Below are 15249 nucleotides of genomic sequence, written 5' to 3' on the forward strand. Positions count from 1 at the left end.
TCTTGTAAATAAGTTGTGTTCTACAGTGCCTGTGTATTGCATGACCTACGTCAGTACGTGATAACTTGTAAATGTGTAAAGACATAAGATTTTAATATAATTATAGTAATGCTAAAATGAAGATACATAACATATTTTTATGGTGTACATTGAAAGCTTTATTCGGCCATAACTAACAGTTAAATTTACACAACATTATTCAGATGAATACAAATTATACTTGCTGTACTGAAGGCAATATTTAAACGTGATGTTGATTCCAACCATTGCATACAAACAGATCATGTGTATTAAAAAAGGCACATTTTTATTTAGCATCTATCGCTATGACAACTTTAACCGTCGTCATTAAGAAGGAGCAATATACTTTATTTGTATACCACCATGTCTTGTTAGTTGTTACTTATTAGTTACTGCTTATTTATATACATCTTATCTTGTGTCTTTCATAAAAACTTGACATTCTCTATTGGCAATGTGTAGATAAGTTTACCAAAGAAAAGTATCTATAACAGTAATGTTTCTACGCGCTTGACAAATATACTATTACCCCGGTCATTTGATTCAGTGCTTGCCCGCACACAATGTTTTGACTAGTACGTGATCATACAAATTTTGCCGAGAAACTGCCTACTAATTGATATATTTGGTAAATTATTATATCTATTTGGACTTGATAGATATAACGCATGTGTCGCGCACTTGTGCGTAGTCCCATATACATCTTTCTGTGTACAGTGCTTGTAACTTTACCAAGACTGGGCCAATTTTTTTATCATTTCGATGATTCTAGAACCTTGCAGTACACACCAAGACTTATATGCTAGATGATCAACCTTTTCTGATCGATTCCACAACAATCCTTTCACAATGCAGTCGCATGACCATAACTGGTTTTATCTTTTAAGTTTCACATCTTACTTTATATATAAATGCTTTAAAAATTGTCTGAGTGATTCTTTTCCTTAATGTGTACGAGTATACATGTATACATACTCCATATCGATCTCAAATCCTGAATCATATCAGTTTCAGCACAAAATTAAGTATAGATAGGTACATATATGTCTTTCATCTTCCCTAATGCTCGACTATGAATATCACCTCAAGTGATTAACATCCAACATAAGGTTTTTCAAAAAAATAGCACAGACATTTCAAAACTGGTCATGTCCTATACGCACACAAAAGACAATTCTGCGTTGTGTGTACTGAGTTTCATATGAATCGATCAAACTACTTCCAATAGTTTGCTCACATACTTATTTTACACACTGCACATGCATTGAGTTTTATACTGTTATTATAATGCCTCATCAAAGATACCAAAACTATAAAATTGCTAAAACTTGGAAAGAATATGCTCCACAAGATTATTAAAACAAAATTGTATTCTTTGTGCAAAGCTTGGTTACCATGGAGGTACCTTAACAGACAGACACAACAAATGTGTCTTGCACACCCTCGGGTCAATCGGTATACCAAGTTTTATTACAATTTGCAAAAAAATTGGAAAAAATTTGACCCAGTTTTTTACAATAGACCAACAGAAAGACTCGCCTGCCCAACTGTATCCTTATTCCTTTATACACCCTTTCAAACTACAAAGTAGTTACAGGCAGCATATCTCTTGATGGTATAACCTTGAACCGCAATACTTTGGCGTTGAGCTGATTCACGTTCATTGATTCAAATGATGCATGAAACCAACTGTTTTGCTGTCTTGTGATCATTTCTCTTTTTCGCTTGCATTATTTTAGTCACATTGATTGCATTAAACAAAAAATGAAGACTATTTACAATAAGATATTCTACAAATCTTTCTTCTGTCCATGTTGATTTTCAACAGGTTCCGAAGTATAGTCTTTTTCATGATCGACTGTCACCTCAGTTGCATGCACAGTCACTAAAACCAAACACATTGTTGACTCATGGTTTGACCTCTTGGCTGTAAATTTTATAATTACTACCGTAACTTCTTCAAGGAATATAGGTTGCCAAATAGATACAAATTGAAATATCCACCATTTCCACATGAGCAAGCACTGATTTTATCACAAATTATGAATTGTATAAATCACATAGAGCTTTTATACACTGATGTCACAATTTGTCTTTTATATTCCTACATTTCTTCCATTTGTAAACTTGCCAACCTCTTATTGTAATACAATATACAAGTGCCAAGCATGGTGGCTAATCTAGCAACAATAACAATTTATTTCTGGTACATGTATATCATGTGTTATGTGATTTTTTTTTCTCCAGATAACCACATCCCCATGATCCCCAGGGACACTCTAGTATCAAGTTTGGTGGTATTTTGTCAAAGGGTCTCTGACATATCAAGAATACATGCTCGTAATGCTAAGCCATGCAATCTTTCACCTCCGGACCACAAAATCATTAGCAACCAAATGAGTCCAAAATGTTAAGTTCCAACCAATCCTCAAGATAGCCTAAAAACATGCCACATGGACAAATTAAATCGAGGCGATTAAGAGTCTTGCATGCAATCATGCAACAATGGACCTCATTTGACCTTTGACCTACTTATGTGACCTTCAACTCCAGAATATCATGGAGGCCAATAAAGGGCATCTACCAATCAAGTATGGTTACAAACAGATGCAGGGTTGGAAAGTTAGCAACCCTAATTGATTTTTGCAGGTAAGATTTCACATTAGACTTCATTCAAATTTGTGTACAGTCACGGAGGATGGACGGAAGGACGCCATTTGGATCCCTTAGTCTCTGCTCGAAAAAAAGCAGTTCTCAAGTCAGACAATCCCAAATGTTCACTACAGAGGATTACATGGATTTCTCTAATCGGCCTAGTCTCCTGGCTAGGATCACATCAACTTGTGGTGGAGGAAATGGTGCAAGCCGGGGCCTTGTGTGTCTAGGGTCATCAGGGAGCAGAACAGCCTTCGAGAACAGTGGTCCTTGGTCCTGTTCTCTGCGTTCCAGTATCGCACCGATGAGTCCTTGTACATACATGTAGGGGTAGGTCTTGGGGACCTTCTCCTTCTGGGCCACGTAGTTGTTGGCACGCTTTGACCATACTGCAACATATCTGTATCATAAAATAAAAGAACATGCAAAATGTAACAAGTTGCATTATATGCACACTCATTCTTGTCAATTGGAAATGATTCATATCTCTTAAAGATAAACTTGAGTTCTGGTAAAAAAAGAAAATGAATTCTCACAGAATCTAACGAAACTTACACTGAATGTTCAAGATTACAAATAAATGTCATGTGCCAAACAATTTTGGAAGAAAATGTATACTGGCTGAGTAATGAGCATAGAAAGATAAGGAAATCAGGGTAGTACTAGCCCCGACAGGCCGACACCATGTGTGTTGTCCCATATACATCTTTCTGTGTAAGTGATTGTTACTTTACCAAAACTCTGCCAAATTTATGATGATTTTGATGACTCCAGAACCTTGCATTACACACCAAGTATATTATTACACTGAATTCAAGTCCGCATTTAGGGTCCAAAATCAGCAGCATGATTGACAAACCATCAGCTTACAGTCCGTCATCTACATAATTTAGATGTGCGTCGTGTCCAGGGACAACTTCTTTAGATGACGTCATATTTTGGCGATTTAAAAGGGGCGTTCCCAGGAAGGACAATTAGATATTTAATAATTTCCCCAAAATTGATAAATTTCATGGGAAAGAACTGCCAATTCGGATTGCCCTGTCCAACTACACAGGGAAAACAAAAAATCATGTTTTTTTTTTTTACTCCACCCACTTTGGATTGCCTTGTCCATCTAAAAAAAATGTACAAATAAAAATAGGAAAAACAAGAAAGAAAAGAAAACCTTTTTTTCTTTCTTTCTAATTTCCACTCACTTTGTATTGCCTTGTTCATCAATCTGGTCGGGCCTGTCCTTGTGTGCCATGTAGTCGATGACCGCAAGCAAATTCCTTGCCCGGTTTGCTGGGTAGCTGGATGGATAAGACAAACAATTGGTATTACCACTACCATGATGAATGAATAGTAAATGCTTTAGACAAATCTCAGACTCATTGGCCCGTAGTCACAAAGGAGGTTTGTAGGAGGTTTGTACAAACCATGGTTTGACGATGGTTTACATCTATGGAATGCTGCTCGCATACCGTAAATTGTAAATTAACATTGTTAACAAGTATGGAGTTTACATTCCTTCTCCATCAGTTTACAAATGGCATTCCATAGATGTAAACCTTGGCCAAACCATGGTTTGTACAAACCTCCTTTGTGAATACGAGCCATTCACTTCAGTTCTGGATTTGTGTTGTAAATTATTGACTCTTAATTAAAGGTAGTTACATTTCCCTGCTACAACCACTCCAACTTGACTTAACATCAGGTACCGACACAAGTACGATACAAAGTCTGCTGTTTCAAGACTCTGCATGCATCCAAAAGTGATTTCAGCATTTATATAGATGTCATTCATAATTTCTCATTAACTTTGCTATTTGCTTCAAAATATGATATTGTAACTGTAACCGTACTGTAATGATATGTTTCAACTTTTCCACAATCTTACTTCAAACATACAAAATGATACTAAAAATACTTACTCAAAGGAATACCGCTTGGAAGCATACATCAGTATATGGTTGTGGAAACACTCGAGCATGCTGGTGTGCCTAAGGAATTATGAAAACAAAATAAAAACTGATATAAATGATAGGGCATTTCATTATTTTCATACCACAAAATCAATATTGAAAATCCCATGTCATACACATGAGCAAATAAGATGCATTATCTTGACCTGCTGATATGTCCCAATTTTATAGGTCATAACCGAAAAAGAGCTCAATCTTGCAAACATGTACGTAATGAACGCATTCTCATTAAATTCCTCTCAATTTACAGAGCCTTTGTACATGTATACAGAATCCTACCTGAAGCGAGCAAATCAGCAGAGTAGGCCAAGTTCTCCATGAATTTGCGGTCAAAGGTGACTTGTACTATTCACCTGCTAATTCCCCTACTGCTGCTTGGAATTTCTTCGCTGGGGATGGATTGTGTTGTCTGTTCTTCATATCTGTAAAAAGTGAAGAAACGAAAGTCATTCACAAAGTAAAAAACATTCAGATTTTAAATCACCAAAAGAAATTATTTTGAAGATGGCATTCTCTAATAATTATCACAGCTAGCCAGATTTGGAATTTGCATGACTAATAACTGATGCATTGGTTCTCTGTCATGTATGTGAAGTTGAGACACTCTTTGGTAGAGATAAATATAGATGAGACAGTCACATCTCAAGCAAGCTATAGTATAACCTTGTCGACTTTTAAAAAGAGCAGGATGTTTACCCGGTTGACTAGCCCTGCACGTCATCATTACAAAGAAAACTGCAGTTGTAACGAGGGACATTAAAGGTAGGGTCTATTACAAAGTTTTGGGAAATTTTGAAAATTGGGTGGATAGTGATTCTTTACAATTTTGATATATTTGGATGCCCCTGTGGAAGTATTATAAGCACTAGAAAATTTAGCTCCTAAAACACTTCTGCTTTCGAAAAAAATTGAATATAAAAATTTACCGGTGCTCCCGGTAAATTTTGATAAATTTAAAATAGCGCCTACGGTCGTACAACGGTAGCTGCTACCATAAAAATCCCGGAATATGTAGTTGTGATATATAATTTCAAAAAGGTAATAGCCAATCGGTCAATTGTAGCTTGTTGTATAGCTGAATTAATATATTGACCTTGAGAGAGAGTTATAGTATACCCCATAAAGAGATTATTATTTACAATTTCATCACTTTAGACTCGATTTCAACGCGACAACGTTCACTGAATATTGTAGGATCGCATATGCTTCCAATATTTTCATTTGAACCAAATTCATCCGGAGGTCTAGTGGAGCCAGACGTAGTCTCAGTGGAACAACCGACGATATAGAGACTGAAGCTTTCGGTCTACTGTAGACCTAGGCTAGACTATCAATATCATATGATTCATGAAATCTGAATTAAAAATCCAAGGCAAGAGATAACAAAACGTAATTTCTTAAATTTGCCGATTCCATGCATCTAGTCTCTAGACTAGATCAAATTAAAACGGTAGGCCTACCCAATGCAGTGGGGCGTATATCATTTCAACTTACCTCTCAGTGAGCTGGCATGTCTATTGCATCCTCTAGACTCGGCAACGAGAAGGCCGCCTGCAGCTCGCGAAGTTTCTCCGCCGTACCCTGGCCTTGTTCACAGCCACTCCCGCGCCTCCTCTGGGCCGGATGGTCGAGCTGCCATTGCTTGTTTCTCTCCTTCCTCTTACCGTCTTATTCTTATTCCGATTTAGCGTAGCCTTAGCCTTGTCCTTAGGCTTAGCATTAGCTGAGTCCGAGTCGGCCATCGTCCGTGACCTCGAGCTCCTTTTCCAATCTCGATCTCGTTATCGTATTTCAATCAAAGCTTGTCTGTAGCTGTCTAGCGTTCGATCGGCGCCGGTGATAATCTGATATGAGCTGTGTGTGTTATACTTTACGTGAAAGCAGCGTATTGGAATTGATCAGCTGTACTGTATTACTAGCGCGCGGTCGGATACCCGCCTACTAGCTACCTGTAGTACTGTACGTACCAACGAACTCAAACACTCGTTGTAAATACGCTGGTTGTTAAATGACATAGAGGGAGCTAAACACGTAAATTCAAAAATAAACCGTCGAAAGTCAAAAGTGATGTCCGGACGTCAAACACTTTTATATAATGTTTTGAAAGCAAATTGCACAACAATTAGAGCATTTGATTTGGAATTATTATCATCTCCCATGTTTTTTTCGATGATCTTTCATATGGTACTGAAATAAACCAAATTTGTTTTGGAGGGGCACTTTGGAAATTACCAATACTCAACTATACCTTTAAGTCCACGGTAGCATAGTCTTAAAATACAGGGGTCAACTGTAGCCTAACGGCTAATGTGCAAGGGGTAATAATAGCAGGGCCCTCTAGGATAACAGTTCGAAGAACTGAAGAGGCAACCCTGGGTATAAAAACACTATTATTACTATTATTATTATTATTATTATTATTGATATAATAGTCTGTAAATAGAGGTCCACAGTTGCAGGTTTGTAAAGAAGGTGTGTGTACTGCCACTGTCAGGTCTAACGTCCACGGTGACATGGTCTGTAAATAGAGGTCCACTGTTGCAGGTTTGGAAAGAAGAGGTGTGTATTGCCAGGTCTAACGTCCACGGTGACATGGTCTGTAAATAGAGGTCCACTGTTGCAGGTTTGGAAAGAAGAGTTGTGTATTGCCAGGTCTAACGTCCACGGTGACATGGTCTGTAAATAGAGGTCCACTGTTGCAGGTTTGGAAAGAAGAGTTGTGTATTGCCAGGTCTAACGTCCACGGTGACATGGTCTGTAAATAGAGGTCCACTGTTGCAGGTTTGGAAAGAAGAGTTGTGTATTGCCAGGTCTAACGTCCACGGTGACATGGTCTGTAAATAGAGGTCCACTGTTGCAGGTTTGGAAAGAAGAGTTGTGTATGCCCAGGTCTAACGTCCACGGTGACATGGTCTGTAAATAGAGGTCCACTGTTGCAGGTTTGTAAAGAAGAGGTGTGTATTGCCAGGTCTAACGTCCACGGTGACATGGTCTGTAAATAGAGGTCCACTGTTGCAGGTTTGGAAAGAAGAGTTGTGTATTGCCAGGTATAACGTCCACGGTGACATGGTCTGTAAATAGAGGTCCACTGTTGCAGGTTTGGAAAAAAGAGTTGTGTATTGCCAGGTCTAACGTCCACGGTGACATGGTCTGTAAATAGAGGTCCACTGTTGCAGGTTTGTAAAGAAGAGGTGTGTATTGCCAGGTCTAACGTCCACGGTGACATGGTCTGTAAATAGAGGTCCACTGTTGCAGGTTTGGAAAGAAGAGGTGTGTATTGCCAGGTCTAACGTCCACGGTGACATGGTCTGTAAATAGGGTCCACTGTTGCAGGTTTTGTAGGTTTATGCATAATTCATCCGAAAAAAAATTACAAGCAGGAAAGAGGTGGGGGCCGGGGGGGGGGGGGGGGGGATTTCCAGCTTCATTTGCTCACTTATATAGAATAGAATATATAGAATATACAGGAAGGCCTAAACTCTGATTGAGTATTCACCCCCCCCCCCCACCATCGCTCCGCTTCCTTGGATTATCTCGAGAATATTACGCACGCACACACACAAGTCCATCAACATTATCTCATCATCATAGTGATCAGCATCATTATCACCTTCATCACCCTCATCGTCATCAACATCACATTATCATAATCACCATCATTACCGTCATCATAATCACCATCATTGTAATCGTCAACATCATCGTAATCATTATCACCATCATCATCACAACCATTATCATCATAAACATCATCATCGTCACCATCATCATAAACATCATAATCATCATCACAACCATCATAATCATCTTCATTATCATCATCATCATCATCATCATCACCACAACCATTATCATCATCGTCATCAACCGTATCACGATCATCTTAATGATGATGCAGTATTCATTTTGTGAATTATATTTTTATGGATAAACTTTATTTCTTTGACAAAATCCAGTATGAGAGATGGCATAGCAAGGTCATTGAAGAATACAATATTTGACACAAGGTATACTGAAATGTTCCTGATGAGATGTATAGAGATTCATGGATTCCAGCTAATAAAGACAAATTCCAAATAAAGACAAATATAAATAATAAACACAGTCAAGTAAATATAACAAGTAAACATATAGCAGTGGCTTTCTGCTAAAAAGTAAACATATATTGTAACATTCATTCATTGTTTGTGTAGCTAAAATTTGTCATGTTGTCTATCAATAAAGACTAAAAATGAAAACAAGTAAACATACATGAAGCAGTGGCTTTCTGCTGAAAAAAAATAATAAAAAATAATAATAAACACTTGTAAAGAGCAGTGGCTTTCTGCTATAATAACACTGGTAAACATAGCAGTGCCTTTCTGCTGAAAAGAAAAATAAATAATATCACTAGTAAACATACCAGTGGCTTTCTGCTAAAAAAAGATAAATAAATAATATCACTAGTAAACATAGCAGTTGCTTTCTGTTGAAGACAAATATGAAAAAATAAATAATAAACACTAGACACAGCAGTGGCTTTCTGCTGAAAAGAAAAATAAAAAATATCACTAGTAAACATAGCAGTGGTTTTCTGCTGGAAACAAATATGAAAAATAAATAATAAACACTAGACATAGCAGTGGCTTTCTGCTGAAAAGAAAAATAAATAATATCACTAGTAAACATACCAGTGGCTTTCTGCTAAAAAAAGAAAAATAAATAATATCACTAGTAAACATAGCAGTTGCTTTCTGTTGAAGACAAATATGAAAAAATAAATAATAAACACTAGACACAGCAGTGGCTTTCTGCTGAAAATAAAAATAAAAAATATCACTAGTAAACATAGCAGTGGTTTTCTGCTGGAAACAAATATGAAAAATAAATAATAAACACTAGACATAGCAGTGGCTTTCTGCTGAAAAGAAAAATAAATAATATCACTAGTAAACATAGCAGTGGCTTTCTACTGAAAAGAATAATAAATAGGGCGAGTCCAAGGTAATGTCCCCTCAAATAACAAATTTTCAACTTAAAGTGGAAGAAATGTAACATACATCATCAAAAACCTAGTAATTTCAAGTTTCTGAATCAAAAAAGAAAATGTTGAAAATATGCAAATTGGTCTGTTTTCTAAAGTGTAATAACCTTTTCATTATTTTGATAGTAATCAACCACTTTCAAGATAACATTTTCTTCTACACCTGTATCTACATGTACATTAGTTAAGAAATAAATGAATCGATAAAAACTAACTTTTCTACGAAGAAAAATACTAAGGAGATGGCATGTGATAAGGAGCGACCCCAATTCAATCTCATGAGTGACCCCACTTGAACTGAGGCTGTGAAGACCACCCACCCCCCCCCCAAAAAAAAAAAAAATGCACCAAGATCCCAGATGGACATACACATGCAAACAAAGAAGAAGATGATCTTAGGTCTGCTATTGAAAAACCAGTGGCAAAAATTAGGGTCTACAACTACCCCATTTTCCAAATTGGATTAAGCACTTAAAAATTTGACTTAAATGAATCCAGGTTGAAAAACTGAATCGTGTAATTTCAGCACAGTGATTTGAAGGTATACTTCTGCTTTGCTTAATAACTTTTATAGCAATATAAAAGATCAATGTATTAATAATTCTTCAACTCAAAACTTTTTATAACATATCCACTGAAACGAATTAGGAATTCTTCACTTCAATTCCACAAAGGTAAAAAGAAAACTCTTATTTTGGAGCAGGAAACATTTGGCTTTAGCCCTTTTGAAATCTAAGAAAAACAAACATAATCAGGACAGCCCCATCCCAAAGAATAACCGTAAACATAACACGTTGTCAGAAGTGCAAATGAGAAGTTTATAAGAGTTGAATTCAACTACTAATCAGCCTATTTGGGGAAGAAGGGGGGGGGGTGCTCATCTAATTTTAAGGTTTTAGAGGCAATTTCGATTGGCTACAGGGGTTTTAAAATTTGGTTTAAAAGTGTGCACTGAAAAGCAAGAACCCTTTCCCTATACCTCTTTTGTCACCAGGAATTTTTTTACAAGTCAGAAGCCCTAAACATTCTACATGGTTTTCCCCCTCTAAATTTAACACTGGATTTGGCTGGAAGGCAGCCCTTCCCCCTCTACCACAACAGGGAAAAGATGCCTCTTCTTAAATCCCCAAATTCCACAGAGAGCAACAAGGGGAAGGATACCCACAGGGGGATCTGCCCCCCCCCCTTCCCATGCCACTGCAAAAACAAAAAAAAAAAAAAAAAAAAAAATCCATTTGCCACCAGCTAAAACTTTTACACAACCTCAAAGTACATAAAATATGTTTGTTAAACCTTCAACATAAAGGTTTGCATCAGAGCAAAAACGTGTCTCAATTACTCCTAACTTGGAAAAGGACAACCCTTTAATACCCATATTTGTGTGTAGAACATGAACAGTTTTTGAAATAAAAAACATTCATAATTCACAATGTATTAAATTTTCGATTTTTTTTTTTCCAACAAAATTGTGGGTGTGTGTCAAACCACAAATTCGAAAATTGAAATTTATTTCACTTTCAAACCAATGGGTGAAAAATGAAGAAAAAAAAAATCAAAATTGTAAATCATTGAAAATTACGAATGGCCCGTAAAAAGGCATTTGCACTGATTTATATTTTCAATTACATCTTTGAAATCTTGTCTATGAATTGCAGAAGTACTGGCTTAAATTGGTAGAGAATTGTGAGCACATTTACTTTTTCAGGCAACAAACTAGAAAATTATTGTGTCCCTGGGCCACAGATGCCCTTGCTTCATGCATTCAAAATAATCTAATGAACTTTGGCCATTGACAAATTTGAACTTAACAATAGCAATACCCCAAATATACAAAGATTTATGAAAGGTTATTCTATTTTTCAGTCGGAAACCATGTTTTTAAATAATTTTGCATAAATAACGGGGTTTTCTGCATATTTAATGAGCCTTGACCTTTGAACTTTAGACATACACACCCAATATTTGAACTTGACCCGTATTTTAATACTTTCAAGCAACATGCCAAATCTGATGAAAATTGGGCAAAGATTTTTGGAGTTATTGGATGGAAACCACAATTTCACATTAAATAATGTTTTCTGAATATTTAATGAGCCTTTACATTCAACCTTTTGACCTACGAACCCAATATTTGAACTTGACCTGTATTTCAATACTATCAACCCACCAAATTTGGTGAAAATTGGGAAAAGATTTATGGAGTTATTGGACGGAAACCACAATTTCACATAATTAGATTTTTTGCATATTTAATGAGCCTTGACCATTGACCTTTTGAACTGTGGACCCCATATTCGAACTTGACCTGTATTTTCAATAGCTTTCATCAACCCACCAAATTTGGTGAAAATTTGGCGTCGATTCTTTGAGTTATTGGATGGAAACCACAATTTTGCATAAATAATAAGGTTTTCCGCATATTTTATGAGCCTTGACATTTGACCTTTTGGCATACAGAGCCCATATTTGAACTTGACCTGTATTTACTTCCCATCGACACCAAATTTGGTGAAAATTGGGCAAAGATTTTTTGAGTTATTGGACAGAAACACAATTTTGCATAAATGATTTTTTTTGCATATTTAAAGAGCTGTGACCTACCTTTGACCAACAGACTCCATACAAAGTTGACCTGTATTTTATCATTCTGTAACTATATACCAAAAATTTTGAAATTCCAATCAGTATTTAAGTTACAGTGCAGAAAGCATTTGTAGCAAAATGTAGAACATTGGTTAAAAATCAAGGTCAAAGGTCAAAATTTGGGGCAAAAGTTTTGAAGATCTCACCTAGAGCCATCCCATAAAGAAAACAGAATCAAAATCTGGTGAGAAATGGCGAATAAGTAGCATTTTGATCAAACATGGACGGACAGACAGAAAGATGGACACACACAAAGGTACGGAGCCCATTTCGTAGTCCCCTGCTTGTTCGCCGGAGACAAAAAATATGTTAACATGTCATCAGAAATGTAAATGAGAAATTGGCTATTTACTGAGTTGAAGTCAACTACAAAGCTACAAAACAGCCTCTTTCGTTGAAAGGGGGGGGGGGGGGGAACTTGGCTATTAATAAGGTTGAAGAGGTAATTTTGATAGGGTGCAGGGGCCTTTAACAATTTTGTATAAAAATGTGCTACTGACAAGCAAGGACTCTTTGTTTTTTTCACACTTTCCTCACAATGTAATTTTACAAGTCGTAAGCCTCAAACTTTGTACCTAGTTTTTCCCCTCTACATTTAACACTGGATTTGGCTGGAAGGTAGCCCTACCCCCAACACTACAAACTTTAAATTCAACACAGGACAACAAAGGGGATAGGTTCCCACAGGGGGATTGCCCCTCCCCCAATGCTACATACTGCAGAAAAGCCCGATTGCCAACAGCTCTAACTGTTACACAACTTTCAAAGTACTTAAAAGAAGAGTCCACCCAAAAATAATATCTTTTCAATAGAAGCAGAAAATTTTTGTGAGCAGAACAACAAAACAAGATTGAGTGAAATCGGACAATTAATAAGAAAGTTATGAATGTTTGAATATTTAGACAAATTGGCAATTGATGACATCATAGGTGCACAATTGACCATTTATCATATTGATATCAATGTTATAAAATGTAACTTTTTACCCCCAAATTATGATTTCCTCAAAACTCTAACTGTAGGATATCTTCTTGGTAGGTATGTGGCCCCCTTTTTTGCATGTTTGCATTAGTACAAGATTTGTATCTTTCTGTAAAAATGATGAATTTTGCACTGTGAATATATATGAATTGAATGGTGAGTTGTGCACCCATAACATCAACAAATTGGCAACATCCCTGAAAATTTTCAGTGATTTGCCCGTTTTTTCAAGTCATTAATCATAACTTTGTTATTAGTTGTCCAATATTCCGCAAACTCTTTTGTTTTGCTTGCCAATTTTTTCTGCTTCTTGTAAGAAATTATTTTTGATCGACTCTTCTTTCAAGATCATATTATATACCTGTACTTTTGAAACCCTCAGCATAACAGTTTGCATTTCAGGGTAAAGTTACTGTCTTTCAAACAAATGCCTTCATTCGTGAACTTAGTGAACTGCAGACAATGAAAAATTGCCAGACTGTACCTGCCAGCACATCAGTTCAGCATTAAAGCACAGCTTCCCCTACAAGCAATGCTCAACCAAGAACATACAAAGAACCTCATAATTGTGGTAACATGCCTGACTGTAACACCTCATTCATTTAAAATTTCTGAAGAAATCCTAAAGGGTCTCGTTTTCTAATTTGGTTTCTCACGAAATCCTTTATATTTGTCCATGTGCGACCCTTGAAGATGCGTGGATCAGCTTTCATCGCAGAGATGATTGGATCCTTTCCACAAAGTTTTCTTGTTCTTAAGAAAATCCCCAGATGCCTGTTGACAGCTTCCTTCTCAGCATCACTCCACATCTTCTTTGTCTGGCGTTTGCTGGTGCCTACTGTTTCAGCAACATCTGTATCACCTTAACAAAAGGATATAGAAGATGAAATTCATGAAATTCCTACACAAATTCTGTTGTAACTAGCACATCAATGATAAGATGCTCATCAGGCATCCAACAAAGAAATGGATGCAATTTGTACTTGCAACAGAGTAGAACAGTAAAAAGGATGGATAAAACTAAAAAAATAAATAAAAAATAGATGGATATTCGACCATATTCAACCAAAATATATGCCGCCGCCGAGTGCATGATCAATAAAAAAGAAAATTACTATACAATAACCATATACATGTAGCAGCAAGTTTGATGTCAAACTGCCACACGGTTCTTGAGATATCAACATAATTTTTTTTTTACAATATATTGACCTCCATGACCTTTGAACTTTAACCCATGACCCCAAAATATCAGCATAATTTTGTCTTGTCATACACAACCCTCAACACCGAGTCACAATTTTATATATAAGATATTGTTTTTTTTCTCCACTAAGTGACCTCTGTGGCCTTTGACCCTGTGACTCCAAAATGGAATCAAATTATTGTCCCCATAGGATATGCTCTCACTCCATACTTGAGGTCCAACCGCCACACGGTTCTTGATGTAGACAAAAAATCTTATTTTCTACAATAAATTATCCTTTGGCTCCTTGACCCCAATTTACTAGCCAAATTTTTTTCTTCTTATACTTTATCATCCCACCAAGTTACAAGTTCATATGTCAAATTGTGTGCAACATATTGTAAAAAACTGTCTTTTTCAAAAATTGACCTCTGTGACCTTTGACCCCATGACCCCCAAATCAAATCAAAGTATTGTCCTCCAAGGATATACCTGCAGATCTTGAGATATCAACAAGGTGGTTCGCGGACCATGAGTCTCGCCTGAATTTGCGATCAATATTAAAACATGTATAAGAACTTTCAAAGGCTCAAGGCCTTATATCACTTGGCCTTTTGACCCCTAGATGACCTTTAACCTCATTGTGATCACCCCACATCTGGTATTACCCGAGGATCATTTGAACTAAGTTTCAAAATAATTGAGAAATAGAGAACTGCAACCGAAGTAAAGAAAACCTATAACATTTTTTAAAACAGACTATTAATGTACTA

General features: G+C 36.6%; 2 protein-coding genes across 3 annotated transcripts in view; both read right to left on the minus strand.

Moving 5' to 3' along the window:
• Window positions 1-969: 969 nt before the first annotated feature.
• On the minus strand, window positions 970-6335 carry LOC115923633. Its single transcript, XM_030984707.1, has 5 exons — window positions 6138-6335; window positions 4923-5065; window positions 4593-4661; window positions 3876-3971; window positions 970-3076 (listed from the first exon to the last, which is right to left on the minus strand). The coding sequence occupies exons 3-5, from the start codon at window positions 4649-4651 to the stop codon at window positions 2812-2814; spliced, it is 420 nt and encodes a 139-aa protein (XP_030840567.1). The 5' UTR covers window positions 4652-4661; window positions 4923-5065; window positions 6138-6335; the 3' UTR covers window positions 970-2811.
• Window positions 6336-9420: 3085 nt separating this feature from the next.
• LOC115923634 overlaps window positions 9421-15249 on the minus strand; it is a 55011-nt gene continuing 49182 nt past the window's right edge. For both annotated transcript variants that reach the window (XM_030984709.1, XM_030984710.1), the window contains one exon: window positions 9421-14152. In XM_030984709.1, the coding sequence (XP_030840569.1) occupies window positions 13893-14152 (260 nt within the window). In that variant the 3' untranslated portion in view covers window positions 9421-13892. The remainder of the gene's footprint in view (window positions 14153-15249) is intronic.

Source organism: Strongylocentrotus purpuratus, unplaced genomic scaffold (assembly GCF_000002235.5).
Source record: "Strongylocentrotus purpuratus isolate Spur 01 unplaced genomic scaffold, Spur_5.0 spur5_scaffold_14, whole genome shotgun sequence".
In the NCBI taxonomy this organism is placed as follows: Eukaryota; Metazoa; Echinodermata; class Echinoidea; order Camarodonta; family Strongylocentrotidae; genus Strongylocentrotus; species Strongylocentrotus purpuratus.

Excerpts from the sequence above, each read along its gene's own strand:
- LOC115923633 (XM_030984707.1), bottom strand. The coding sequence starts at position 4,651 with ATGCTCGAGTGTTTCCACAACCATATACTGATGTATGCTTCCAAGCGG. Across the intron at positions 3,972-4,592 it reads TCCAAGCGGTATTCCTTTGA|CTACCCAGCAAACCGGGCAA; the intron begins GTAAGTATTTTT and ends TTATCCATCCAG. Across the intron at positions 3,077-3,875 it reads GATGAACAAGGCAATACAAA|ATATGTTGCAGTATGGTCAA; the intron begins GTGAGTGGAAAT and ends TTTATGATACAG.